General features: G+C 50.3%; 1 protein-coding gene across 4 annotated transcripts in view; it reads left to right on the top strand.

Annotated features, from left to right (window-relative positions):
- Positions 1–26,323, top strand: part of ANKRD27 (ankyrin repeat domain 27) — a 49,041-nt gene that overhangs the window by 8,292 nt on the left and 14,426 nt on the right. For 3 of the 4 annotated variants that reach the window (XM_080829664.1, XM_080829663.1, XM_080829665.1), the window contains exons 2-19: positions 125–256; positions 7,024–7,134; positions 9,305–9,461; positions 10,201–10,355; positions 10,791–10,850; positions 10,937–10,990; positions 11,115–11,180; positions 11,271–11,347; positions 12,177–12,298; positions 13,696–13,774; positions 14,265–14,397; positions 19,699–19,791; positions 20,783–20,910; positions 21,872–21,954; positions 22,444–22,559; positions 22,959–23,051; positions 24,433–24,630; positions 26,251–26,310. In XM_080829664.1, coding sequence (XP_080685790.1) covers positions 155–256; positions 7,024–7,134; positions 9,305–9,461; positions 10,201–10,355; positions 10,791–10,850; positions 10,937–10,990; positions 11,115–11,180; positions 11,271–11,347; positions 12,177–12,298; positions 13,696–13,774; positions 14,265–14,397; positions 19,699–19,791; positions 20,783–20,910; positions 21,872–21,954; positions 22,444–22,559; positions 22,959–23,051; positions 24,433–24,630; positions 26,251–26,310 — 1,887 coding nt within the window. In that variant the 5' untranslated portion in view covers positions 125–154. Of the gene's footprint in view, positions 1–124; positions 257–7,023; positions 7,135–9,304; positions 9,462–10,200; positions 10,356–10,790; positions 10,851–10,936; positions 10,991–11,114; positions 11,181–11,270; positions 11,348–12,176; positions 12,299–13,695; positions 13,775–14,264; positions 14,398–19,698; positions 19,792–20,782; positions 20,911–21,871; positions 21,955–22,443; positions 22,560–22,958; positions 23,052–24,432; positions 24,631–26,250; positions 26,311–26,323 lie in introns of those variants that run through there. The other variant, XR_013968368.1, reaches the window with a different exon arrangement.

Raw genomic sequence — 26,323 nt, 5'->3', positions numbered from 1 at the left:
ATATTTCCCGTAGAGCAGAATAGTACATGCTGGAGATGCTTTTTAGAAACTGTCAGATTAGGACTTTTTTGTGTTATATAAATCTGAAAGTGGTCATTTACTGCTTTTTCTCCCCTTGTCCCAGGAGACTCTCTTTGCCCCATCTGAAGTCCATATGGCTCTGTATGATGAAGATCTCCTGAAAAATCCTTTCTATTTGGCTCTTCAAAAGTGGCGTCCTGACTTATGCAGCAAGGTGGCCCAAACCCATGGCATTGTAAGTGCATCCATCCTGAGGGTCGTCCTTCTCCAATAGGTGTGGACCGGGCAGTGTTGATAAGGCCAGAAATGCCGTAGACTTTGTTTAAGCTTACAGGGAGTTAGTTACAAACCTGCTGAGTGTAACAAGTGCCAGACCATGCTCAGTACGAGAACGAGCAGAGAGGTACCACCATGAGCTGCCTCCTCCAGGAAGCCTCTTGCCTCTGCACCAGCCTTGGGTATAATCCTCTCTCTGTTGACACCATTGACATTCCCCGTGGACACTGATCTTGGGGTATTCATCTATTTCTCTCTTTCTACGTTGACCTTGAGAGCTTCTTGGGGGCAGAAAGTGTATTTCCCTCAGGGCATCATGGGTCCTTGTCTGTGAGGTGTGTGCTCACTTGCATAGAATCAGGGAACATGTGAACACATTTGTGTGTAGCTTTGAAAGGCATCTCCTAAAGAGGAAGAACCAGTGATCTAATCGAGGCATCCAGATGGCAGGCTGAGGGGTGCACGTGAGGAACCACAGTATGTCTGTGGGGCCATCTGCTGCCTGCAGGGTGGCGGGCTCTTCACTCGTGACGTTGGTGGCCGTCTGGTGCACACAGCCCCGCGCCACACAGAGCACTTGCTGCCTTTGTGCTGCTGCTTTTCTGTTTTGGGGTTTTTTCTTGCCTTTGTGTTTCTTTTTTGTGTGTTGTCCTCTTCTCGTACTGTGTTCCTGCTTCATGGCCAAGCATTTGAGCTAGAGGAGAAGTCAGCGTAGCTCAGGTTCACTTTGGGTTATCAGGTGCCTTGTCTGGAGACCGGGAGCTGACTTTCACTTTGCTCACTCTGTCCCACGCCCACCACAAGACTGCTTTTTCCAGGTTCCTTCCAATTTTTAGGATTGGTTTTGTGATTCATATGTTTTTCCCAGAATTACTTTACTTTGGTTTTTAGAGGTCATAAAGTTCATTGTGTGTGTGTGTGTGTGTGTGTACATGTATACATATATATATGTGTGTGTATAAAAAAAACAGTTGGAGAGTATAGCTGTTTCCAACAAGAAAATAAAAATCATATAAAGTTCACCAGAGACATTATCATCTGTTCATTTCACAGTAGTTATGAAATGCTCCTCTGGGGAAGGTACCATGTTTGATGGGGAGGGTTCAGCAAAAAATGGGAATAAACATCACCATCTTTACCTTTATAGAGCTGAAATGCTATTGGGAGAGATGGTCACGCTCCGAGCAAATACCTCCTAATTACAGTTGTGGTACGTGTCCCAGAGAAGAAATACAGGATACAAAGCAGTCAAGTTAACGGTGGGGGACTAAACAAATTTGGGAAATACTCCCTCCCCATCTTTGTTCTATAACATTTTAAAAAATGCTGTCTGGAGAAGAGCAGACTACGTGTAACTTTCTCTTGCTCTTTAAGGATGCCACGCTGTGGGGGGCACTTAGGTGAGTCAGTCAGTGAAGCGTCCAACTCTTGATTTTTAGCTTAGGTCATGATCTAAGGGTCATGAGATCGAGCCCCAAGTGAGGCTCCATCCTGGGGGTGGAGCCTGCCCAGGATTCTTTCTTGCCCTCTCTACCTGCCCCCCAGCTCATACGCACTCGCTCTCTCTTTCTCTGTCTAAAAAAAAAAAGAAAATGCCACACTGTGAATACTGTGAGGGGCCTGTCTGTCTTGCTCACCACTGTGTTTGCAGGAAGATGCTTTCCCAACTGCAGATAGTGGAATCCTGCTCAAGCTCACCTCAACAAAAGGGCAATTTTGAGTAAGAACTTTGGCTTCTTGGTTACCTTCCTTTTGGCCACACCGAGGAACAGGAGAGTCTTCTTAAACTGTGCCATCCGAGTTCCCAGTGGTGTCCTACGTCCTTTCTCTGGCCCCTCCTGGGATCTGTGGGGTCCACGGGTAGCTGCCGGGGGCCCACACTTGGCAACACTGACGTCGTGGCCGTCAGTAGGTGGGAGAATCCGTGAGGCCAACGTCTCAGCAGGAGTCTTCATGGGCAGGAGCTGGCTACTGCTGCCCGACTCAGCCCAGTCAGACGTTGATAGCTAGCTCCTGCCTCTCCTGGTTGTGTGATGGGGGCTTCCGTTCTCCTGGTCTAATCCATAGTAGTGCCCCATCCACGTCTGTTGGTGGAATAAAAAAGAATATTCCAGTCACCTCTGGAAGAGTACACATCATTTCTGCCTCCACGAAGGTATCCCTATCTCCTCAGCAGGTGAATGCTGAATTTCTTTCCTTGGGGCCTGGCCATCGGGCCGAGTTTGGCTGCCTTTGAATCGGCCCCGGGGACCAGAGTCATTTAGTGGGCTCTAAAATACTGAGAAATCATCAGTTTTAAACATGTGTGTCCCTCCCCTCCAGGGTCAGCTGCCCCTCACATGTCTTCCTAAAGCCTAGCCCGCTGGCCCCCTATCCTCACAGACAGTGTGAGTGGCAGCCGAGGGTGCAGCTTGATTGCTCCGTCCGCCTGCCCCATCGCTCCTCCAGGTTGACTTCCTTCCAAAACTTTCCTTTGGTTGGGATACCTGTGCATTCAGGCGGGCGCCTCCCACCATCACCTGCTCTCTGACTAGACGGGGTAAGCTGCTTCTCCCCGTGTTCCCCAGATTCCAGCCACAGAGGCCTGTAACACCCCCACACCGCTTCTGCTAGTCACCCTTGTTCTATTTAATTAGCACCCAGCTAATTATATACTGTGGCTTCTTCAGTGTGGGCTGGACAAGCCTGCTGCCTCCCTGGGGCTCTTGTCCATGAGGTGGCAGGGGGAGGGTCCTCCAGGATTCCCAGGTGGATTAGGGGTGGGTCCATTTGCTTATAGTAGAAACAAAAATTACAGAGGGAGTTTAAATTTTTTCCTTTTATTTGGATTTTTTTTTTAAGATTTATTTATTTTATTTGAGAGAGAGAGAGAGAGCGGGCATGGTGGGGAGGGGCAAAGGGAGAGAGACTCTCAGGCAGACTCCCCACTGAGCACAGAGTCCAACACGGGGCTTGATCCCATGATCCTGAGATCATGACCCCAGCTAAAATCAAGAGTCTGAGGCTCAACTGACTGCCCCACCCAGACGCCCCTGTTGTGATCTTTTAATTATGGGGTATGTAGGCTTTTGCGGGCTAGCCTGGGAACCTTGTCAGCGTGTCTTCCAAGTTCCAAAGAACTTTGAAGTACAATACCTAAATGGGCCAGCTAAGGGCACTGAGGTCTACATTCTAGTTCTTAGGATTTGTTTGGCATAGATCTAGCCAACCAACAAATTTGTTAAGCATCCGCTAGGAGCCAGGCACCGTGCCGGGTTTCCAGGATTGCACAGATGAGTGAAGAACGCTGCGTGACTTCAGGGAATTCCAGAAGCTGGCCATTGGTCGCTCAGAAGAACTGGTGTCAGGACAGAAATCACCCTAATGCTGCGGAGTTAGGAGGGGATCCTGGAGTAGTGTCACGAATGCTGATTATTGCTTCTCTTCTACTGTCTTTCCTTTACTGTTATTGAAGAATTCTTTATAAAGGGACTAGAATGAAAAGTTTTATCGTTAAGCTTTAAAATAAGCAGGTCCCCCACTTACGGTCTACTCGGAGGCTCTAAACTTTGTGTCCTCCACATAGGCCTTGGTGCCCCTGACATCTCCAAGTCTGAAGCACCGTCTTGGGAGAGCCCCGAAGGCACTTGCACTTGACCCCACCTCCTATGGGCAGCTTCCTAGCTGCTCCAGTCCCCCGCCCCCAGGGGCTGGCATCCTCACCCTCCCTCTCAGCCAGAGAGCCCAACCGCTGGCCTCTGCTTGCAAAGAACTGCTCTGGGCGGTATTGTCTGCCTGAAAACTGGTGGTGGGGGGTGGGGGTCCTTGATATTGGAGGATCCCTATTTACTCAACAAACATTGATTGGGCACCTACTGAATGTCAAACAGTGAGATTGGTAACAGGGATACAGTGTAGCAGGAGCCAGTCTTACTTTTAAGTTAGGGAAGCAGACAGTTAGGGAGGCAGACAGCTAAACAGCTGGGGTGAGCTTCTCCAGAGCACCTCAGAAGTCCCTGGTCTCTCACATGATGCTGTTATGACTCCTTCATCCACAAAGCAGGTGTGGGACCTTCTCTGGACCTTCCTGAGTTTGGGTGTTTAATACCCCCCAGTTCTGGTTCATGGTGTTCCTGTGCCCTTGGCCAGCCCCCCACCCCCGCTCCCCAGGCTCTTCTCCCTGTGCTATCTGGGCCATGAGGAGGCTGCTTCCCAATTCAGGCTTATATCTGAGAGCCTACCTTTTCTTTCTTTATTTTATTTTTGTCTTTCCCCCTTTTTAAGTTTCACTTTTAGTAAAATTTAAAATTATTTTATTTATTCATTTATTTTTTAATATTTTATTTATTTATTTGACAGAGAGAGATCACAAGTAGGTAGAGAGGCAGGCAGAGAGAGCTCCCACTAAGCAGAGAGCCTGATGCAGGGCTCGATCCCAGGACCCTGAGATCATGACCTGCACTGAAGGCAGAGGCTCAACCCACTGAGCCACCCAGGTGCCCCAAATTTAAAATTATTTTAATATGATTTTTAAATTTTTTTAAATTTTAATTCTTTTATTTGACAGAGAGCGCAAGTAGGTAAAGCGGCAGGCAGAGGGAGTGGGGAAGCAGGCTCTCCACTGAGCAGGGAGCCCAATGTGGGGCTTAATCCCAGGACCCTGGGACCACAACCCGAGCCGAAGGCAAGCACTCAACCAACAGCCACCCAGGCACCCCAGAACGAATTTTTTTTTAAAGAAGTAATCTCTATGCCAGATTTGGGGGCCAAACTACAACCCCGAGATAGAGAGTCGTGTGCTCTAGTGACTGAGCTCAGTTGCAAACATACGATCCAAGTAGAAAGGGTAACATAATGAGCCCCATGCACCTGTCACCCAGCTTCAGCAGTGATCCGTTCGCTGGCCCATCCCAGGTCATTTCTGCCCTCTCCTGCCCTCTACCCTCGGACACTGGATTATTTTGAAGCAAATCCCAGAAAATTATGTTGGGTCGTCATGCAGTTTCATCTGTAGATACTTAGGAATGTGTCTTTAAATGACAGGGACTCTTAAAAAAAGGCAACCCCAATGCTGCGATCACAGCTAAAACTTTCCCTAATCGTTCTTCAGTATTGTCCACATCTAGTCCCTGTTCACATTTCCCAAATCACCTCATCATTGTCCGTTTCACAGGGGGGTGGTTCAGAGCAGGACCCAGAGGAGATCCACACATTACACTGGACGGATGAGTCTCCACGTCCGTCTTTCCTCCTCGCCACTGAGCTAATGTGAAGTGCACAGGGGCACGCGGCCCGGGGTGTGAGGCATGGTCAGCATTGACATACTGGTGGCCTTGGGAAACTGCCTCCACCGTCTTCCACTGCTTTTTCGTTTCATCTTCCACTTTCCTTGTTTTCTTTCTTTGTGTTTTTGTAGTTTGTTCATTGGGGTCCGTCGTCCTGGAGAATTTCCCCGGGTTCTGGCTCTTGCCTATTGCAGTCCTGGGGGTGGTGCTGATGGTAGTCCTCTGTTCAGGATACTTCCTGAAGCTGATAGTTAGATCGAGACGTTGATGCTTTGAGGAGGGGCCAGGCCATTTTGTCAACATTCTTCCAGCCTCAAGTCCCTCCTTCTGCTCTGAGACGCTGGCCTGTCCATCTGTGTGGGGAGAGGCTGAGCTCCAGCGGGCTCTGGGCTGAGCCTCCAACACTGGCTCCAGGAAGTGGCAGAAGTTTGCGTCAGGGCCACGAGACCCCGACAGGTTCCTTAGCTCCCTTGAGCCTCAGTTTCCTTATCTGTAGAATGGGGCTAGTGCGGAAGCTGTTTGCCTCTCAGATGGAGCCCGCCCCAAGGACAGAGTCTAGCATCCCCAGACACCTTGGTGGAGGTGGGGATCTGTTCTAGGAAACCTTGTTTCTGCAGCTCCTATTACAAACTGATTGCAACTGGACTTAAAAATAGCTGAGGGGCGCCTGGGTGGCTCAGTGGGTTAGAGCCTCTGCCTTCAGCTCAGGTCATGGTCCCGGGGTCCCGGGATCGAGCCCCGCATTAGGCTCTCTGCTTGGTGGGGAGCCTGCTTCCTCCTCCTCTCTCTCTGCCTGTCTCTCTACTACTTGAGATCTCTGTCTGTCAAATAGATAAATAAAATCTTAAAAAAAAAAATAGCCGAGAAAAAAGACAGGGAAGGAAACTGTCTTCAAGGGTCAGTGTTTCTCCTCATTCAGGTGGCGGGATTACGTGTGACTTTTTTTTTAATAAAGATTTTATTTATTTGACAGATAGATACACAGCGAGAGAGGGAACAACAAGCAGGGGGAGTGGGAGAGGGAGAGGCAGGCTTCCAGATGAGCAGGGAGCCCGATGTGGGGCTCGATCCCAGGACCCTGGGATCATGACCTGAGCCGAAGGCAGATGCTTAACAACTGAGCTACCCAGGTGTCCCTGCATGTGACTTTTTAGTTTGACTTTTCTCTTCTTTCCAAACTGCCCTGTCTTCCTCTGGAGTTGTCCCCGAGTCTGTTGAGAATAGACTGGGGCACCCGGCTGTGGGGGCGGGGGGGACCCAGCGGGTGTGGGAACAAGCCTGGGGGGGCCGCGCCTGGCCTCTGCCCAGGTTGGGGAGTCATGGCTTTGCCACCAGGACGTCTGTCACTCCCGTCGCTGGGTTCTGTCTGCCAGTAGGTCCCCACTGCATTCCGGGCAGGGGGTGCCCAGCTGGAGCTGTGAGTGGCCCCTCCCGCACTCTTTACTCTGCCTACTGTTTGCAGGTCCTGGTGCCCTGCAAGGGAAGCTTGTCGAGCAGCATTCAGTCCACTTGTCAGTTTGAGTCCTACATTTTGATCCCCGTGGAAGAACATTTCCAGACCTTAAATGGAAAGGTATTCACTTCTTTGTGGGTCAGCCAGCGTCCTTCACTCAGTGTTTGGGAGTCGGTGGGGAGGGCAGGGGGTCCCGTGTCTCTCCCTGTCCCTCCTGTGGTAAATGATAGCTCTGATGTGGCGGGGGGTTGCAGGCCCCCTGCCTTTGAGGAAAGAGGAGGTAGTAGCTGAGCAGGGCCTGGTTGGGCCTTTGCCTGGGAGGAGGGGTGGGGTGGGGTGGGGAGGGCCAGTCATCTCCTCTTCAGTTCAAGGGCCTCCTGATGGTGAATCAGGGAATCTGTGGAACGCCTCACCGGGTCCTGTCGCTGACCTGTGTTATCCCCGTGCTCTTGAGCGCTCATCAGTTTCTTGGCCACAGACAGGACATCCGGGGTGAATTTTAACTTTTTTAAAAACATTATTTAAAAAACATGTTATTAAAACTTAAATTAGCCAAAACAAAAAAACAGGCGTGTTATTAAAACTTAAATAAGCCGAAGGATGACTACCCAACTTTTGTAGCAACATGGACAGGACTGGAGGAGATTATGCAGAGTGAAATAAGTCAAGCAGAGAGAGTCAGTTATCCTATGGTTTCACTGACTCGTGGAGCATAAGGAATAACACGGAGGACATGGGGAGATGGAGAGGAGAAGGGAGTTGGGGGAAATCGGAGGGGGAGACGAACCATGAGAGACTGTGGACTCTGAGGAACGAACTGAGGGTTTTGGAGGGGAGGGGGGTGGGAGATTGGGTGAGCCTGGTGGTGGGTATTATGGAGCGCAGGTATTGCATGGAACACCGGGTGTGGTGCATAAACAATGAATTCTGGAACACTGAAAAGAAATTTAAAAAAAAATTAAAAAAAGAAAGCTGAAAAAAATAAGTAAAAAACATTCTTTTGAAATCATCTCCAACCTAGAGAAAGCCCCAAGAACTCTCCTCTGCTCTTCCCCTGGTTGGTCAGCTGTAAGCCCTGTGGCTGCATTTGTTTTTATCAGTCCTTCTTCCCCCTTTTCCCCCCACGGTATTACTGCTTTTTCTGAACCTTTTTCGAAAAAGAGTGAGTTGCAGACATTATGTCCCTTTATTCTAAAACATGCATTTCCTGTATAACTACGCAGAGTGAGCGCACTCAGGAAAGTGAACTGTTCAACATGCTGTCCTCATACAAATCATGCTAATTTATACAGATAATACCCTTTTGTAGATTTTTTGGGTCTTTTTAGATCCAGGGTCCTGCAGTGCCTTCAGTTACTGGTGTTTTTAGTTTCCTGTGACTTGGCGCAGTCCTCGGGCTGTCTTTGTCTTCCATGACACGGACGGCTTTGCTTTGTACACTCTCCCTCAGCCTGGGGTTCTCGGAGGTTCCCTCGAAGCCGGGAGGGCGTTTTATCACTCTGCGTGTGTTGTGACCGGAGACACATAATGTCAGTCTGTCTCATTGTTGATGTTACCTTTGGGTAACATTGGGGTCCACATTTTCTTATTTTTTAAGGGGAGGTAGAGAGATTCTGGGAGGGGGATGTTCTGTTCCTCGCTGGAACTGGCATGGGGCCAGGTGCATTTGGTGAGTGCCTCAGACCTGACAGTCAGGGATTGTGTGGCCCTGTTGGGGGAGAGGAGGGACAGGACATGACACAGGGTTACCTAGACACCAGCCTGGCACTGGGGAGGGGGGAGAGTCAGCAGCCCTGTTCGCCCCGCCAGTCACTGTTAGTTTGTTCTCTTTGGGGAAGCCAAATCTACAAGGAGAACAGAGGAGTCAGGCTTATCACATCTCATCTGCCTGGGCACCCCAGCTGTGGCCCGAGTGCCGAATGTGGCAGGGACAGCAGCATCCCTTCCCCGTCCGCGTCCCCTTGCAGCGCCCGCCAGGCCATTCCAGGAGGGCCTTCTTCCTCCTTTCCCAGAGGGTACAGGTTTTCTTAAGGCTCCAAGGACCAGCTTAATGCATCTCTGTCACAATATTTAAAAAGGATCAGCTGTAGCTACAGTGTGAACAAAGAGGAAAGAAAACATTTTAGTATCAAAAAGTGTAATGGAAGAGTGTTCATGCCCTCCCCCCGCACCCGTAAAGCCCCACGGAAACAAAGGAGGGCAGGTCGGAAGCAGTGTCCTATCGGGGGCTGCCAGGGGGACTCGTCGGTCACCCCTGGCCGCTGCTGCAGTGACTGTTCTCTTGTTCCAGGATGTCTTTATTCAAGGAAACAGGATTAAATTAGGAGCTGGTTTTGCCTGTCTTCTATCAGTGCCCATTCTCTTTGAAGAAACTTTCTACAATGAAAAAGAAGAAAGTTTCAGCATACTGTGTATAGCCCATCCTTTGGAAAAGAGAGAGAGTTCAGGTATTCTGGGAGAAAACCCTTTCCCCCTGATTTGGAGAACTGTATTCAACTTCCTCCTGACATAGCTGTTTATAAACGTCCCATAAAATATTCAAGAGCCCGCTAGAAGCCTGCCTGACTTTAGAGTAATTCCCCAGAGCTTAATCAAAAAGTCATCTTGAGCTAAGACAATGGGACTGGGGGCTGCTGTGTATGGTTGCACAGGTTGGGCATTACACAGTTCCGGGAGGTGATATTCATACAGACCTCTGTGTGAATGTTGTCCACTGGAGTTTGTGCAGGGTGGCAGCCCTGGCTTTGACACCGGGCCTCAATGTTAGAGCCAGCTCTTAAGGTCATTATTGCCCACCCAGCCCCACTGTTGTGTCTCTTTGAGAGCTCATTATTTTTAATAAATAATAATTCTTCAGTTGTTCCAGGAAATTGAGATAACAATGTGCTGAATGTACTCTGAGTCCTGTATTGCCAGGAATCCGGTCTTCCTCACCAGAGCCTCTTAGGTCATCCCTGCAGTCTCAAATTGTTTTGTCCATGGAAAGGGCTTCAAGAGGGCCAGGCTCTCTGGACCCTGAGCTGTCCTGTAATGAGGCTGCTTTTGGGTAGTATCTTGAAATAATTCCTGTTCTCTGCTGGAAGATGGGGCTCCAGACCATGGGGGACCAGGGCAAAGGATGTGGTACTTCCCCCATTAGGAAACTGGGAAGGCTTCGGCCAGCTTGACCCACTGTCTCTTTTTCAGAAGAGCCTTCAACATCTTCAGATCCGTTTACCCTGAAAACCATCGAAGATGTGAGAGAGTTTTTGGGAAGACACGCAGAGAGATTTGACAGGAGCATTGCTTCTTTCCAGCGAACATTCAGAGAATGTGAAAGAAAGAGCCTCCGTCAACACATAGTCAGTAGCTGTGTCTTGCTTTGCCAGGGTGACCTGGCTCAGGCCAGTTCAAGAACACAGGGGCTCCCTCCCAGTGTACCCTGAAACTTTGCTGCCTCCCCTGTTGGAAGCCTTGTTTAAATGTTTCCTTCTAACATTGAAACTAGTAGGAGCCACTGCAGAAAACTTGAACGTGACAGAGTATAATGAATATTGTTATCACCCGTGTGAATCCCAAGGGAAATTCTCTCTTGCCCTTAATGCATCTACACTTAAAAAAGTTGAAAAAAAAAATCACATAACTTATTTGATAAGCCTGTATCAGGACTTAAAGCTTGTCCGCCGGGAAGTACATCTGGCAACGTGTTCTCACTCTGGGACGTGTGGCACATTTTGGGTTTTGTGTTGGGGCCCTTGGGTCCTGAGTGACCTGTCTCTCTGCTCTGGGTTACACAGGACTCGGTGAACGCTCTCTACACCAAATGCCTCCAGCAGCTTCTGAGGGACTCTCACCTGGTAAGCGTCAGGACTTCCAAAAGAGAGAACTGCAGTTTGCTCACATGCCAGTCCAAGGTCTTTAACGTTACCTTCTCGTCCTGCAGAAAATGCTTGCCAAGCAGGAGGCCCAGATGAACCTGCTAAAGCAGGCAGTGGAGGTAAGAAGCCAGGCCAGAGCAGGGAGAGGAGACAGAGGAGCAGGGGTGGGGAGGGGCGGGGCAGTCCCCTGTCCCCTCTGCACCCTCGGAATGGCCGTCTGTGGTCTGTTCGTTGATTCCACAGATGTACGTCCAGCACGATATTTATGATCTGATCTTTAAATATGTGGGGACCATGGAGGCAAGCGAGGTACGTCCTAAATCCCCATCATCCCGGTTGGAAGCCTTTTATTCTTAGCTGTGTAAGAAATCTGAAGCTTCGTTAAAAATCTGCCATTAGGACGCTGCCTTTAACAAAATCACAAGAAGCCTTCAGGATCTTCAGCAGAAGGACATCGGCGTGAAACCTGAGTGCAGGTAAGGGTGTGTGCCGCTGGAGCTCGGCCCCCTTGGGGGCTGGGGCCTCTGCTTCTGGAAACAGGGCTCTCAGCCATAGGGACCGCACCCTGGTTTGACTCGGTTCCTTCCGAGGAGCAGTGCAGTTCCTTGTGACCCAAGATAAAGGACTGGGGTTGGCAGGGGTCCCCCTCCTGCCCTTGCGGCCAGCTGGAGCTCAAGGGGCGGGACTTTCGCATAGCTGGTCTCTGACAGGCACACTGCTCGCCCAGGTGGGTCCCACATATAGACACGCACCTCGCCTGCCAGACGGGTGCCTGCTTTTAAATTATGTTTCTTTGGGGTACAAAATGTCTTATGAAGTATTTACATTGAGACTGTTTTAACCCCTTTGAGCTATCTCACTCTGGGGCTAAGGATTTTTTTTTTTCAAAGATTTTATCTATTTATTTGACAGAGATCACAAGTAGGCAGAGAGGCAGGCAGAGAGAGGGGGGAAGCAGGCTCCCCACTGAGCAGAGAGCCCGATGCAGGGCTCAATCCCAGGACCCTGAGATCATGACCTGAGCCATAGGCGGAGGCCTAACCCACTGAGTCACCCAGGCACCTGCTAAGGATTTTTTTTTTTTTTTTAATTTTATTTTTCCCTAATGTTCTACCATTCTGCCTCTTGGATGGGACATTCAGAGGTGTTGAGTCTTGCCTCTGATTGGAGCCCGAGTTTTTCTTTTCGTTTGTCTTTACATATGGCTTGTCGTAAGCAGAGTAAATCTGAGGTGTGCTGTTAGATCAGTTAAGAAGGGCCCGCCTAGTGTGGTCTTAAATTGTCACTTTTCAAATTATTTTGCAGCTTCAACATACCTCGTGCAAAGAGAGAGCTGGCCCAGCTGAACAAATGCACCTCCCCACAGCAGAAGCTGATTTGTTTGCGAAAGGTGGTGCAGCTCATAACCCAGTCTCCCAGCCAGAGAGGTTTGTGCTCAGGGGAGGGACCCGATGGTGGCACAGACACTTACGTCCAGGTGCGAAAGTCTGTTAAAGAGCAGTGTCATCCTTAAGGGTCACACAGATGGGCTGATGTGCCGCAGAGCACCCCTGCATCAGCACCCTGGAGTCTGTTCTGATGCGTGGGTGCCTAGCGACGGGGGACCAGGGGTAGGATAGGCAAGATAGGGCAAGAGAATAATGGCGCAGAAGTAGCGACCTCAAACCATCCAGGCTTCCCCATGCTTGCCCAGGCACCATGCAGCTGGTCTATAGATCAGAATCCAAGTAGCACAGTTTCTTTGAGAACCTGCCTTTTCAGTAGCTTCCTGTTTCCAGAATGACACTGTCCACAGTGCAAGTCCGAGCTTGCCAAGGTACAACAATGTGTACGATTGGCTTTAAACTTCCTGTCATGCATTCTCTAGAACCTGTCATGGCACTGGGGCGTGGGTGTATGGCCCCATCAGGACATTCACTGCTGGCTCTTTAGTCCAGGGCCACACTGCTCACCAGCCCCCTTCTGCAGCTGTGTTCCAGCGACAAAATTCTTTGGCCAAAACTACAAACCTTTAATCTTAAAGAAAAATGATCCAAGCTGGTGATGGAGACACGAGGGTTCAAGTGTACGTTAGACCCTTCTTCCTAATTTTGTGTCTGCTTAAAATTTTCCCTTATAAACAGTAAAGCAGAAGAAGCTAAGAAAAAAGTAAGGGGGAGTCATATCTGTGTGTGCAGATAGGGAGTGATCATCAAAGCGCATTAAGTGAAATGAAAGGGAGTGTATGTGGCACACTTCTAACAGCATTCCAGAAAGGGGGGGCAGCTCTGTGTCTGTATGCCTGGTGGTGAGCTCCTGGGCTGTCTCTGGGAGGTTAGGAGGGCAGCAACAGCAGTAACCTCTGGGTGATGATCGGGCAGCAGGGATGGGAGAAACCAAATCCCAGTTTGCTCTTTTGTGCTACTCAGATTTTTTTAGACATGTGAGTGGATTCTTTAAAATTTAAATGTGGAAAAAATTAAAAGAAGCTAAATGTGAGCATTAGACTTGGCAGTGTATAAAATGGAAATGATCTCAGGAGGAAAGAGGTGGGCGCACCTTCCCCTTGTGTCTGCCCTCACAGACTTGAACCTCCTGGGAGGTGGCGAGGGGGGGTCTGCTTGGAATTTCCTTCTTTTACACACGTTCTGAGAATGCTGGGCTTTTGCTTTCCCCTTAAATGGGACATCAGTTCAGGACACTGTCAGGGAGGTTGTGCAATGGAATTTCTCCCTGATTTGTAGTCTTACTGGATTGTGGCTTTGTGGGTTGGATGATGGTGGGGAGTTGACGTACTTGTTGGTCTCATGATGGCTTTGAACATGTGTTCGCCCTCCCACTGCAGTTAACTTGGAGACGATGTGTGCTGATGATCTGCTCTCGGTCCTGTTGTATTTGCTTGTGAAAACAGAGATCCCCAATTGGTAATATTTTCTCTTAAAATACTTTTGCAAAATGGCAGCATTGTACTGGGGTGGTTTTAGCATAACTCCAGGAAATCGCGTGCCCCTTATGAATCCATGGCTGTGTCTGCGCTGCCTTCGTTCTGCAGACGGTGGCCATCATCCCATTTACAGATGGGGAAACTGAGGCCCAGAGAGCTTATGTTGTTTGTTCTGAAACACGCAGCTAGTCAGTGACTGAGTGGGATGCTGACTCCACTTCTGTTTTGCTCCAAAGCCTGTCCTCTTCTGACGGGAGCCCCCGGTTCACTTTACAGTAGTCGATTTTTTCAAAACTGGCATACTCCAGGAAAGGACCAAGAAGTTTTACTTACCTGCTCCAGGGCTTAAGTGGGCAGTGTCAGAGCTCCTGGAGCTAACCAACTTCAGTCACTCACGCCCCGTAGCGCTGTCCCTGGAGATGTGCGAATTGGGTCCACAACAGTGAAAATATTTTTCTTCCTTTTGTTAGGATGGCAAATTTGAGTTACATCAAAAACTTCAGATTCAGCAGCTCAGCAAAAGATGAATTGGGGTACTGCCTGACTTCGATTGAGGCTGCGATCGAATATATTCGTCAAGGAAGCCTCTCCGTTAAGCCGCCCGTAAGATCCCTCCTGCCCTGGCCTTCCTTTGTGGGTGTCTGGGCACCTTTGGTAGGGTTCTGAGGTTGGCAGGTGGAGAGGGGGTGGTGGTTCTTTTTTTTCTTTCAAGATTTATTTATTTGAGATTGAGAGAGAGGGAGAGAGCGAGTGAGTGCTCATGCAGGGGAAGCAGCAGAGGGAGAGGGGGTCCGATGTGGGGATTGATCCCAGGATCCTGAGATCATGACCTCAGCCCAAGGCAGACGCTTAACTGACTGAGCCACCCAGGCGCCCTGGGGGAGGGGGATTCTTAAATGGTCTCCCAAGAACAGGGTCTCTGCTGTCTAAGGACTGTGGGTCTTGACAGCCATCCAGCAGCCTGAAACGTCAAGCACCCAAGTTGGGTGTGCAAGTTGGCAGAATATGGCCGGGATTCATAGTTAAAAGCCTGCTTTGTCAGTCCTTGCCGTCCTCAAAAAAAAATCACATAGGCAGAAGGGAGAAGCTAGAAACCATGAGTTTGGATATCTAGGCAAGAGATGGGATTATTGGGGCGCCTGGGTGGCTCAGTGGGTTAAGCAGCTGTCTTCGGCTCAGGTCATGATGCCAGGTCCTGGGATCGAGCCCCGCATCGGGCTCTTTGCTCAGCAGGGAGTCTGCTTCTCTCTCTCTCTCTCTCTCTGCCTGCCTCTCTGCCTACTTGTGATCTTTCTCTGTCAAATAAATAAATAAAGTCTTTAAAAAAAAAAAAAGAGAGATGGGATTATTGACATAATGCAGTTTTAGGACTCACCAGCCTTATTATGATTTTCTTGGTGAGCGTTCCTTAGGGGAGGCACTTGTATTTCTATGTGACGCGTGAGATCTTACACCAAGATCGCGTTGCTAGCTTGTTGCACCAGCTGGCAAAATGTGACAGTATGTGCAGAATTTCAGCAGCGTTAAAAGTAATAAGGTGGGGGCACCTGGGTGGCTCAGTGGTTTAAGCCTCTGCCTTCGGCTCAGGTCATGATCTCAGGGTTCTGGGATCGAGCCCCACATCGGGCTCTCTGCTCAGCAGGAGCCTGCTTCCCCCTCTCTCTGTCTGCCTCTCTGCCTAGCTCTGATTTCTCTCTGTCAAATAAATAAAATCTTAAAAAAAAAAAAAAAAGTAATAAGGTGAAGAGATTCCTGTATTGCACACCAGGTGTCCTGAGGACTGAGCATTCCCTCGATCTTAGAATCTCCCCAAGTAATGATAAGTTAAAACAGCTGGAAAAAACCAGAGATCTGCCCAGATAGGTGCACTTGGGTGAGATCATTTATTATTAAAATCTTTATGTGTTTTCCCATCTTTCTCCCATCCATGTGCACTTCACGTTATTTAAATTCTACTGTATATAGCATTTTACACTCTTTTTCCTATAAGGATAGTTTTTTGTTTTTTGTTTTTCTGCTTGGGAGACTAATCCTTGCTTATAAGCAATATTTACAGTATACAGTTGACCTTGAACAACGCAGGGGTTAAAGTTGCTGACCCTCCACGTGGTTGAAAATCTGCGTGTAACTCATGATCCCCCAAGAACTTAACTACCAGTAGCCTGCTGTTGGCCAGAGGCCTGATGATATAAATAGTCAAGGAACACATACTGTATTTATTATATGTATTCTATACTGTACTCTTACAATAAAGTCAGCTGGGGGAAAATGTTATTAAGGAAATCATAAGAAAGAAAACATTGCATTTAGAGGAATGTACTGTGTCTAGACAGTCCTCATCCAAGTGGACCCGTGCAGTTCAGACCTCTGTTGTTCAAGGGACAGCTGTATACACTTGCAGTGAAGACAGAAAATACCTCTTTCAAATTCACCAGCTGGGGATGACTTATTAATGTTTTGGTGCCTATACAACTTTTTAAAAAAGATTTTATTTACTTATTTATTTATTATTTATTTTTTAATTAAAAAATTTTAAAAAAAATTAAATTCAGTCAGTGAGCATATAGTACATCATCAATTTTTGGTGTAGTGTTCAGTGATTCATTAGTTGTATAAAACACCCAGTGTTCATCACATCGCGTGCCCTCCTTATTTTAGAGAGAGAGAGTGTGCATGAGCAGGGGGAGGAGCAGAGAGACAGAGAGAAAGAGTCTCGTACAGACCCCATGGTGAGTGAGGAGCCTGACACAGGGCTCGATCCTACAACCCTGAGATGATGACCGTAGCTGAAACCAAGAGTCGGGTGCCTAGCTGACTGAGCCACCCAGGCACCCCTCTCCAATTGTATTTTTAACTGAAATTTGAGATTATGCTCCTCTTACTGGCATATAGGCTGGTGGTAAGAATTGCTTGATGCCTCTCAATGGGTTCAGGGGCACCCCTTGTCGCCTGGAGGGAGGGGTTGCCGTCCCCTTGCTCGCCACCCTGCTTGCTTGCTTTCTGTGGCCTGTAGGCAGCCACAGAAGGCTTGGAGCCTTTGACCAGAGCGGAAGGAGGTGGCTGACCACACAGCACCGGTCGGCTTCCAACACCCACTTTGACTTCAGACAACATCCGGAGTGGGATTGGAAGAGTTGTTTTGGTTTTTCTTTTTTACTTATTTATTTAAGATTTTATTTTTAAGTAACCTCGACGTCCACTGTGGGGCCGGAACTCACAATCCCTGTATCGAGACTCATGTGCTTCAGCGACAGCTAGCCAGGCGCCCCTGGATTGGGGAGGTTTTGAGGGGTGGCCCCTCTTGTGCTGGTGCTGGTTCAAGTCCGGCACTTGTATTTGCCCTTGCGCAAGTCCATATCTCTTCAGTTTCTGTCCATGTTTTGTCTACACTGAAGGTGATGCTGTATGTTTCACCTCTTGGTAGGAGTTTTCAAGAATGAACTAGGGGGTTTGGAAGTGCCTTTTTGAAGCATGAACTGATACTCCTGCCCTCAATTTGCTTTTCCAACACCCCCGCATCTGGGTGTCTCTATTTCCTGGTTCTCTGGGGCATCCTGCGTGGATGGCTTCTGTGGGCAATGTGGGGACACCGCCCATTGTGCCCCTCTTGTCTGAGGTGTCTGCCCCTGCTCCTGGTCCTGCCTTCCTGGATGGGGGCAGTTGGTCCCATCAGGTGTCAGGACAAGGTGTGCCTTATCCTTACAGCTGGCCGTGGAGCCAGCCCCTCGGGCCTTGAGTGGGGCAGGCCTGAGAGATGCTCTTTACCTGTGTTGACAGAACAGGTGTCATGGCTTCCTTGTCTTTTGTGATGCCAGCCTTGAGGTTCTGCCTTGGCCTTGGTCAGCCTTAGCTGCTGACTGGCTTCCTGTTTCAGTACAGTTCCATCTTTGAAGGTGTGAGGCCAGTGTGATGTGTCCGTGTCCCTTCCTGGGGAAGGAGCTCAGGTGGCTCTCCACACAGCAGGTGACGTTTCTGGAGAGCCGTCAGGACTCAATATCAGTAAATCAAATTTTGTCTTCCTATTGCCTCTTTATAGGCCATGATGTAGCTTCACAGAAATTCCCCCCTTAATATCTAATTATACCTGAGGTGACCATATATACATTCTTTAAGCATAAAGACTTAGAAGTCTTGTAAATAAAGACTAGCTTATTGAAAATGAGCATTAGTGGGATGACGCTAGTTTAGCCTTTGTAGACCAAAAACCAGGGAAAACCTTGAAAGAATCGGTTCCCTTCTGTGTTCCAGCTGTGTGGGCTTCTGGTCTTTCTCACTGTACTGGGTTTCTCATAAATAATACATACCCTTTCCCCAAATAGATCTGAGCTGATACACTGTCTCTTCCAGTAGGTCATTTCTCCTTGAAGGTTCAGGCCCCAAGGACTTGTCTTTCTTCATCATTGCTCTTTATATAGTTACCCAGAGAGGAGGAAGGAAACCCGACATTTACCGACGTGACAGTGTCTTTCACGTTTCTCTGACCCTAATCTGCTTGGCTACAAATCACTGAGTAAAACAGGTTGTTAGAGCTTCATATAGCAACTAACAGCTGGCAGCAAATGGGCTCTCATTCTGGGGGGTTGGTGTGTGTTTAACGCTCTTAGGGCTGCCAGTGTGAGGGACCGTGCTGACAGAAGACCCCAGAAAGGGGCCGTCCCTTGAGGTGCCACCCAGGCCCTGTTTTTAGCTGGATCTCTGCGTCAGAACTTAGCTGTGATGGGCCTTATCCCATACCTTTGTCAGGGTTCGGTGAGTTCTTCTGGCAGCAGCTGGCTGGGGGTAGAAACCACCCTTACCTCCCATGGAGACTTTTTTGAGGAGGTTCATTTGTCATCAGTCAAGTTGCATGTGGTTGGGCAGTGTTGAACTGTCTCGCTAGGGATTATTTCATAGAGAAGGATGTGTTTTTAGATTTGTGTATCTAAGTAAACAATACCTGTAACACTGAGACCTGGGTTTCTTATTTAGGAGAGACCCCAGTGTATTATGGGATTCGGGAAGGGTTGCCCTGTTCATCTGCTATTTTATTTTATTATTTTTATTTTTTTATTATTTTTTAAAAGATTTTTATTTATTTATTTGACAGACAGAGATCACAAGTAGGCAGAGAGGCAGGCAGAGAGAGAGGAGGAAGCAGGCTCCCCGCTGAGCGAAGAGCCCAATGCAGAACTCGATCCCAGGACCCCAGGATCATGACCTGAGCCAAAGGCAGAGGCTTCAGCCTACTGAGCCACCCAGGCATCCCAAAGATTTTATTTATTTTTTTGACAGACAGAGATCACAAGTAGGCAGAGAGGCAGGCAGAGAGAGAGAGAGAGAGAGAAGCAGGCTCCCCACTGAGCAAAGAGCTGGATGTGGGGCTCGATCCCAGGACCCTGAGATCATGACCTGAGCTGAAGGCAGAGGCTTCATTTGCTATTTTAGCAAGGATGTTCAGAAAGCAAGACTTCTCTCCCTCTTGCTGGGTAACACTGAGAAATCTAGAACAGTCTGTCAGATGTTTGTCCTCTCTGTATGCCCGGATAAAGTGGCAGGGGCTAGGGCTCTGCAGGCTGTAGGACAGTGGTTTGAGAGGACGAGGCCAGGGCAAACCAGGCTTCCATCTGGAGGAGGATGGTGTGAACGTGCTACATTCCACACTTAGTGATGACCCATTCCACACAGGCGCACAGAGGCATTGTGCCCCCAGCCCCCTTCCCACCAGCAGCTGCTTCCTGGGGGGACAGACAGGAAGCACTTTTCCCAGCCCGGTGAGGATCTGCTCTCTGGCCCAGGGAGAAAGGCTCTGCCGACCCTGTTCTGTGAGGAAATAGCCAGGACTGCTCCCGGGTTCTCTCTGTGGAAGGATCTGCATGGACACGTTGTGACAAGTTGATAAAATAGATTATTGGGCTTTTCCTGCAGGAGTCTGAGGGATTTGGTGACCGACTGTTCCTGAAGCAGAGAATGAGCCTACTGTCTCAGATGACTTCAACTCCCATTGATTGTCTGTTTAAGGTAAGACACCAGCACGTCCCTTGAGGATACAGGCATGTGAGGGACATTTCGTTTTTCCGAATCTCTAAGCTCTTTCCAGCATCTGTCAGGGGGATGTGCTTGGTTCAACACCGAAGTTCATGTTGATGGTCAGAGAGGGTGGTCGGGGTGCTGGGGTTTGACGTCTGTGCATCTCCCCCAGGGTGTGCTGTGCCGTGACTGAGAGGGACAGCATGCCTGGAGCCCTGTGCCCGGGCTGTCCTCTCTCCACCTGTTCGTCAGGGTCTGCTCCGAGGTGCCCCCCTGGGTGGTCTCAGTAGAACTGATTCCTCTCCTGGGCTCTGGGGACCCGTGTTGCCGACGTTCATGGGAGCACGTGCCAGGGCGAGAGCTCAGCACGCAGCGGCTCCCTGCTCAGATGTGACCGACCCCTGGGAGGCTAGCGAGGTGCCCTCCCGGGTGGTCGGCAAGGGCTGGGTGAGGGCTGGGGCAGCGTGTTCCCCAAAGCGTCTCCCTCCCGGAGAGGAACACATCCAGGAGTCACAGGGCTGAGCCCTGCACGACAGCCTTGTTTGTTGATGGGCTCTCTTGCTAATGCAGCCATTTTCATTCCCCCCAAACCAAGGCTCTGTTAGGACCCAAGAGGATGGGACGGAGGTGTGTTCTAGGGAGGAGGCTGCATCCACCCTGAGGTTTCAGGAGGCATGATCCTCCCCGACCATTGCTTTGGGAATTTTGTCCTGTTGTCGTTTTAAGCTACGGATGATTTATAACATTTGCAGAAGTAGAGAATATAAATGCACAGCCACGTGGCCATCTCTCTCCTGTTTCGTCTCCATTCCCGACTTGCTTTCCCTGTACACCCAGATTATTTCAGAACACATCCCAGACAGCCAGTCATGTCATCCAGGCGCCCCCAGATACATGTTTCTGTAAGGAGGCTCCAAACATTCACGCCTGAAGAAGAGAAGAATTCCTTCACTTTGATAGTATTTTTGACGTCCCTTTGTAGCACATAGCGGCGGGTAACCAAAAAGAAGTGGAGAGACTTTTGAGCCAAGATGACCAAGATAAAGATGCCGTCCAAAGGATGTGTCACCCTCTGTGCTTCTGTGATGACTGTGAGAAACTCGTCTCCGGGTAAGAGGGTCCCCACGGAGGCTCAGCGTGTGGCATGCGGGAGGTACAGGCCCGGGGAGATGTCTCCACTAGTTTGTTGTGGTTTCCCTTCCCCTTGTCGGGCTGTTCTGCTGGGTGTCAGAGCCTACAGGGATGGGTAGGGGAGGGACGCTGGAACCAGATGCCTCACCCTGCAGGAGACCGAGCAGGGGCTGGATGAGCTTTGGGACACTGTTGAAGATATCCAGCTTGGCTCACACCCTGAGATGGGTCTGCTAGCCCCAGGACTCTAGAAGGGAGAGACTTTTCCCTGCCATTCCTAGGGTGTATTTTTCTTTCTTTCTTTTTTTTTTTTTTTCAAAGATTTTATTTATTCATTTGACATAGACAGAGATCACAAGTAGGCAGAGAGGCAGGCAGAGAGAGGAGGTGAAGCAGGCTCTCTGCTGAGCAGAGAGCCCGATGCGGGGCTTGATCCCAGGACCCCAAGATCACGACCTGAGCGGAAGGCAGAGGCTCAACCCACTGAGCCACCCAGGCCTCCAGGGTGTATTTTTCTATATCTTCCATCTTTCTCTCTCTCTTTTTTTTTTTTTTAGAAAGAGAGACTGAGAGTAGGGATGGGGAGGGACAGAAGGAGAGGGAGAATTTTTTTTTTTTTTAGATTTTTATTTATTTATTAGGCAGAGAGGCAGGCAGAGAGAGAGAGGAGGAAGCAGGCTCCCCAAGGAGCAGAGAGCCTGACTCAGGGCTTGATCCCAGGACCCTGGGATCATGACCTGAGCCAAAGACAGAGGCTTTAACCCACTGAGCCACCCAGGCGCCCCGGAGAGGGAGAATCTTAAGCAGCCTCCGTGCCCAGCATGAGTCAAATGCTGGGCTTGATCTCCCAACCCTGAGATCATGACATGAGCCAACATCAGGAGTTGGATGCCCAGCCAACTGAGCCATCTAGGTTTCCCCCCTCTTCTTCCTCTTTTAGGAGGCTGAATGATCCCTCCATTGTCACTCCATTTTCCAGAGATGACAGGGGTCACACACCGCTCCATGTGGCCGCCCTCTGTGGTATGTGGTCCTGGGTTGGCCTCTGGTTGGGCTACTTTGCCTGAAAGGGATGGAGCCGGGGTGGCCCAGCAGAGGCCTGACTGACAGAGGGCGGCAGAGTCAGGGGTGGAAGGGCCCATGTCCTGGGCTATGCCCAGGGTCTTTGCTATTTTTTTTAATGGTTGCACAGTATTCCATCCTGTGAACCAATGAACTGTGGACTCTTCTGTGGATATCTAAGACTCTCTTCCCTTACCTTCTGTTCCTGAAATGTGGACCAGAGCTGAGCCCCCTCCAGAGGGCCAGTGGCGGGGAAGGGGGGGTCCACCCCAGAGTGTCCTGAATCTAGAGTCTGACTCGATGTTAGCTCGGGTTCCTCTCAAGGGGAAAAACACTTCCTGGCATGTCCCCTGCCAGAGAATAAGAGGGCAAAATAATGGGACTCCAGGTTTAGGGTCCGGAGAGCCCCTGCTCTTTCCTTCTCCATGGCAAAACCCCTCTGTTCTGCAGGGCAGGCCTCCCTCATTGACCTCCTGGTTTCCAGAGGCGCGGTGGTGAACGCCACGGACTATCACGGCTCTGCCCCCCTGCATCTCGCCTGCCAGAAGGGCTATCAGAGTGTCACGGTGAGCGGGGTGCCATCCCCGTGCCCGTGCTCCCAGGAGCCTGGCTTCGCGCAGCTGCGTCGTGGTCACGCTCTTACATCGCAACCTGGCCCTGCTGCAGCCTTCTGGGGTGGGCCATGTGTCTTAGGCCACGGCACCTCCCTGTGGGCCCACTGGACAAAGCCCTTTGGTGTCAATGTGAAACGTCGTGGTGGCTTTGGGGAAGGAGGGTGGGGCTGTGGGCCTTGTTCTTTAATCTCTCCACGTTTTAAAGGGAAGGGTGAGCATGAGGGTGGACTTTTAATTGTAGCGTAGGTCACTAAGGTTGCAGGTAGCAAGGTGCGACCTCCCCCGTGAGCCTCTAGGCCGCACTGCCCGAGGAAGCATGGTCCTCACCTGCATGCTCTCTTCTCTCGGCAGCTGCTGCTCCTGCACTATAAAGCCAGCCCCGAGGTGCAGGACAACAACGGCAACACGCCTCTCCACCTGGCTTGCACCTACGGCCACGAAGACGTAAGTGGCGCCTCTGTGCCCGGGGTGGCCGGGTTCCCCACTTCCTCGCTTGCCGGGAGACGCGAACGTCTGGTTGGCTGAATGTCGTGCTTCATGTTGATCGTTACTGGAACATTTGGCGTGTAATTTCTTTTTAATTAAAAAAGCCTTAAATTTACTACAGCTGCTCCGCTGAAATAACAGAAATCCAAACATGAATTGCCCGTTAGCGTACCCTGAAATTAAAATCATTTTCATTCATTCCCTGCTGCCATCTGGTTCTTACCTTTGTTCACCTTCAGTTTTTACTTTTTATATTTTTATAGTAATAGTGACGATTGCATCATTTCTGTTTCCCCTTAACAGCCGACTGTGTGTGTGTGTGTGTGTGTGTGTGTGTGTGTGAGATTTTGTCCTGACCGCTCCCTCTCCCATCTTCTCTGTGTGGTAACACTGGGGTGGGTTTACACATACCCAAGCCTGAGGCCGGGTTAGGGGTGGATGTGGAAAAATGAAATCGTACCCTCCCCATCTTTATAAAGCCACTTTCTTCCTTGATGGTACATTATGGAAATCCTAGAGGTCAGTAAACGTAGCCCCAGCCCGTCCTTTCGTCACTACACAGTGATCTGTTGTGTGTGTTGCATCCGTGTCCCTAAGACCACCCCTTGGTTCAGTGCTTTGCGGGGGACGACTGATAGGACTCAGCATGTAGTCCCACGGCTCTGATGGACAATAGCCAAAGGACCCATAGCACAGTCACCAAAGGGAAAAGGTGCACAGACGAAGTCCAGAGGAAGCCAGATGCAAGCTTCCAAGTGTCCACTCCCCAGGGGGACATACAGGATATTCTCGGTTTGTCCAGCAGTGAGTTATAACAGCAAATATCACGGGTTGGCAACCAGGAAAGCTCCGTAGGGACTCAGGGCCCAGGATTTTAGTGGAAGCTGGTCACATAAATAACGCCCGGGCCTACCTCACGCCAAACTTCCAGACTCCTAGAAGGAAAGCAGGTGTTCAGCCTAAACCATGTTGTTGGACAATTTAGACACAGCGAGCCATTCTGCAAATCCAAGCTCCTGACGAACATTGCAAGTCAGGAGCCAGCCTTGCAAGTGGGCCTTGCAGGGGACAGTGGTCTCCGCTGACATGTTGTGGTCATTCCCTTTTGCACTTGGATATATCACAATTTATTCAGCCTTTTTTTACTGATTGACAGTTTGCAAAAAAGTGATGTGTCCTGAGGAGGTAACCTTGAGGTCTGTCTCTCTCATTTCTGCATGTTTGCTTGGTGAGGGGAGCCTGGATGGAAGTGGGGTGCAGACCGAGGCTGTGGGGTCCACAGACATTGCCTGCGGCATGGCATGCGACTTATGGGTGGTATTTCCCATTTTCTTTGCAGTGTGTGAAGGCCTTGGTCTACTACGACGTGCAGGCGTGCAGACTAGACATCGGTAACGAGAAAGGGGACACCCCACTACACATAGCTGCACGCTGGGGCTACCAAGGCATCATAGAGACGCTGTTACAAAACGGAGCATCCACGGAGATCCAGAACAGGCTGAAAGAAACACCACTCAAGTGTGCACTAAACTCAAAGGTAGTTTTGTTTTCATCTCAGAGCATCAGTATCACTTAAAAAAAAAAAAATCAACGTCCAAAGACTGGGTCTTGGCCGTGCTGGCAAACGGTGCATTAGTGCCTGAGGCCCGAACTGGGCCTGCGCTCTTCTTGCTGCCGTTGGGACCTGGTCGTCCATGGGTTTTTACTTATTTATATCATCTCCAGCTTTACCAGCCGTTTTTCTCAGTCTTGTTCCAAGAGCTGCTCCCAGCAGGGTTGGCCCTGGCCCCTAAGTGCGGTTGGTTTCAGAGCAGGTGGCGTGGCGGGGGAGAGGACATGGGGCGGAGGCTCTGGTGGAGAGAAGCGGGGACAGGGCCTGCGGCGTGGAAGCATCAGTCTCTCTTCCCGTTACTCTGTCCTCCTCTCCGAAGTGCCTTCTCTTCCGGCCAGTTCTGATCGTCGTTGGGTACGGTTTCTCATAATGAATCAGTCCTTTCCTGTTGTTGATTTCTGGAGCCACGTCAGGGTCTGGCAGCGTGTGGTGAAAGTGCTCCGCTCATTAGCGGGTGGGGAGCGGGGCGGGGGGGATCGCGTGCAGAGGCCGGTTCTCTGGGCCTCGCCTCCCGCAGCCACTCCGGCCCAGGGGACGTCCCCGGAGAAGTGTGGCCAGCCCGAGGCCATCAGACCATGTCCCACGTGTGGTGGTTGTGTGTCCCACACGAGCGATCCCATCTTGATGCCGGCCTCCGGCCCTTTCCCTTCGCGCAGGCTCTGCCGTCCGCCTCGTGACGTTTTACTGGCCGCTCTTAGAGCTCCCAGCTCTGTTCCACGGGCTTCTCTCCGGGTGTTGACATCTCTTTCGAGGAGCACAGTTTTTGTCTTTTAATTGAGATATGATGGACGCACAAAAAGCCGAACTTATTTAATGTGTGTGACTCAGGGAGCTTGGGGACGAGTACATGCCTGTGACACCCACTCTGTGACCGAGCCGTGGATGCGCCCGTCACGTCCAGGTGTTTCCTCCCGCCCTCTTTCTGTCATGAGCAGTAGTACTATGTTGTGTGTGTCCTCTGAACACAGCACGAGGTCCACAGTGGCCGTCAGTCAAGGTGTGACGCCCTGCTGCTCCCCCCGGGTGGGCCCCCGCCCCGTTCCCCAGGCCCTTGTGGGGTCTCGGCTTCGGAGCAGCTGGAGCTGACGGGCCGGGGTGGTGTCACGCTTGGCCTGAGGTGTCCACCTCTGCCGTGGTGGCTTCTCCCAGAGGCTCCTTCCAAAGGGAGACAGGCAGAGCAGAGAGCAGACCGCCTTCTTGGCCCAGCTCTGAGCTGTTCCTGCTCAAGACCCTGGGCTGCCAGTGGGAAGGTCACACTGTCTGGGGACCCCTTCTGCACCTGGGCTTCCCTCGTCCTCTGAGCCTATCGCGGGAAGCCCCAGCTCCTGTTGGAAAGCGGGGCCTGTGGAGTGGCTGCAGGAAGCCCCCGCCTGCTCGGTGTGGTCCTGTAGGAGCTCCCTTCCACTCGGGAGTTGGTTTCTCTGTCTTTCCAGGGGTGTGGTGGGGCTGCGTGACCTTCGGAGAGATGGGCAGGCAGCTAGACGAATGGGTGACACTACTCTGGCAACCTTTCTCAGTATTTTTCATGTCCCCTTCTCCTCCTAGATTCTGTCAATAATGGAAGCACATCATCTGCCCTTGGAAAGAAGGAGGAAGTCTTCAGAGGTGAGTGAGCGGG

Source organism: Martes martes (genome assembly GCF_963455335.1).
Source record: "Martes martes genome assembly, chromosome: 17".
NCBI lineage: Eukaryota > Metazoa > Chordata > Mammalia > Carnivora > Mustelidae > Martes > Martes martes.
Note: the sequence above shows the minus strand (reverse complement) of the source record. Positions and strands in the feature narration are given on the sequence as shown.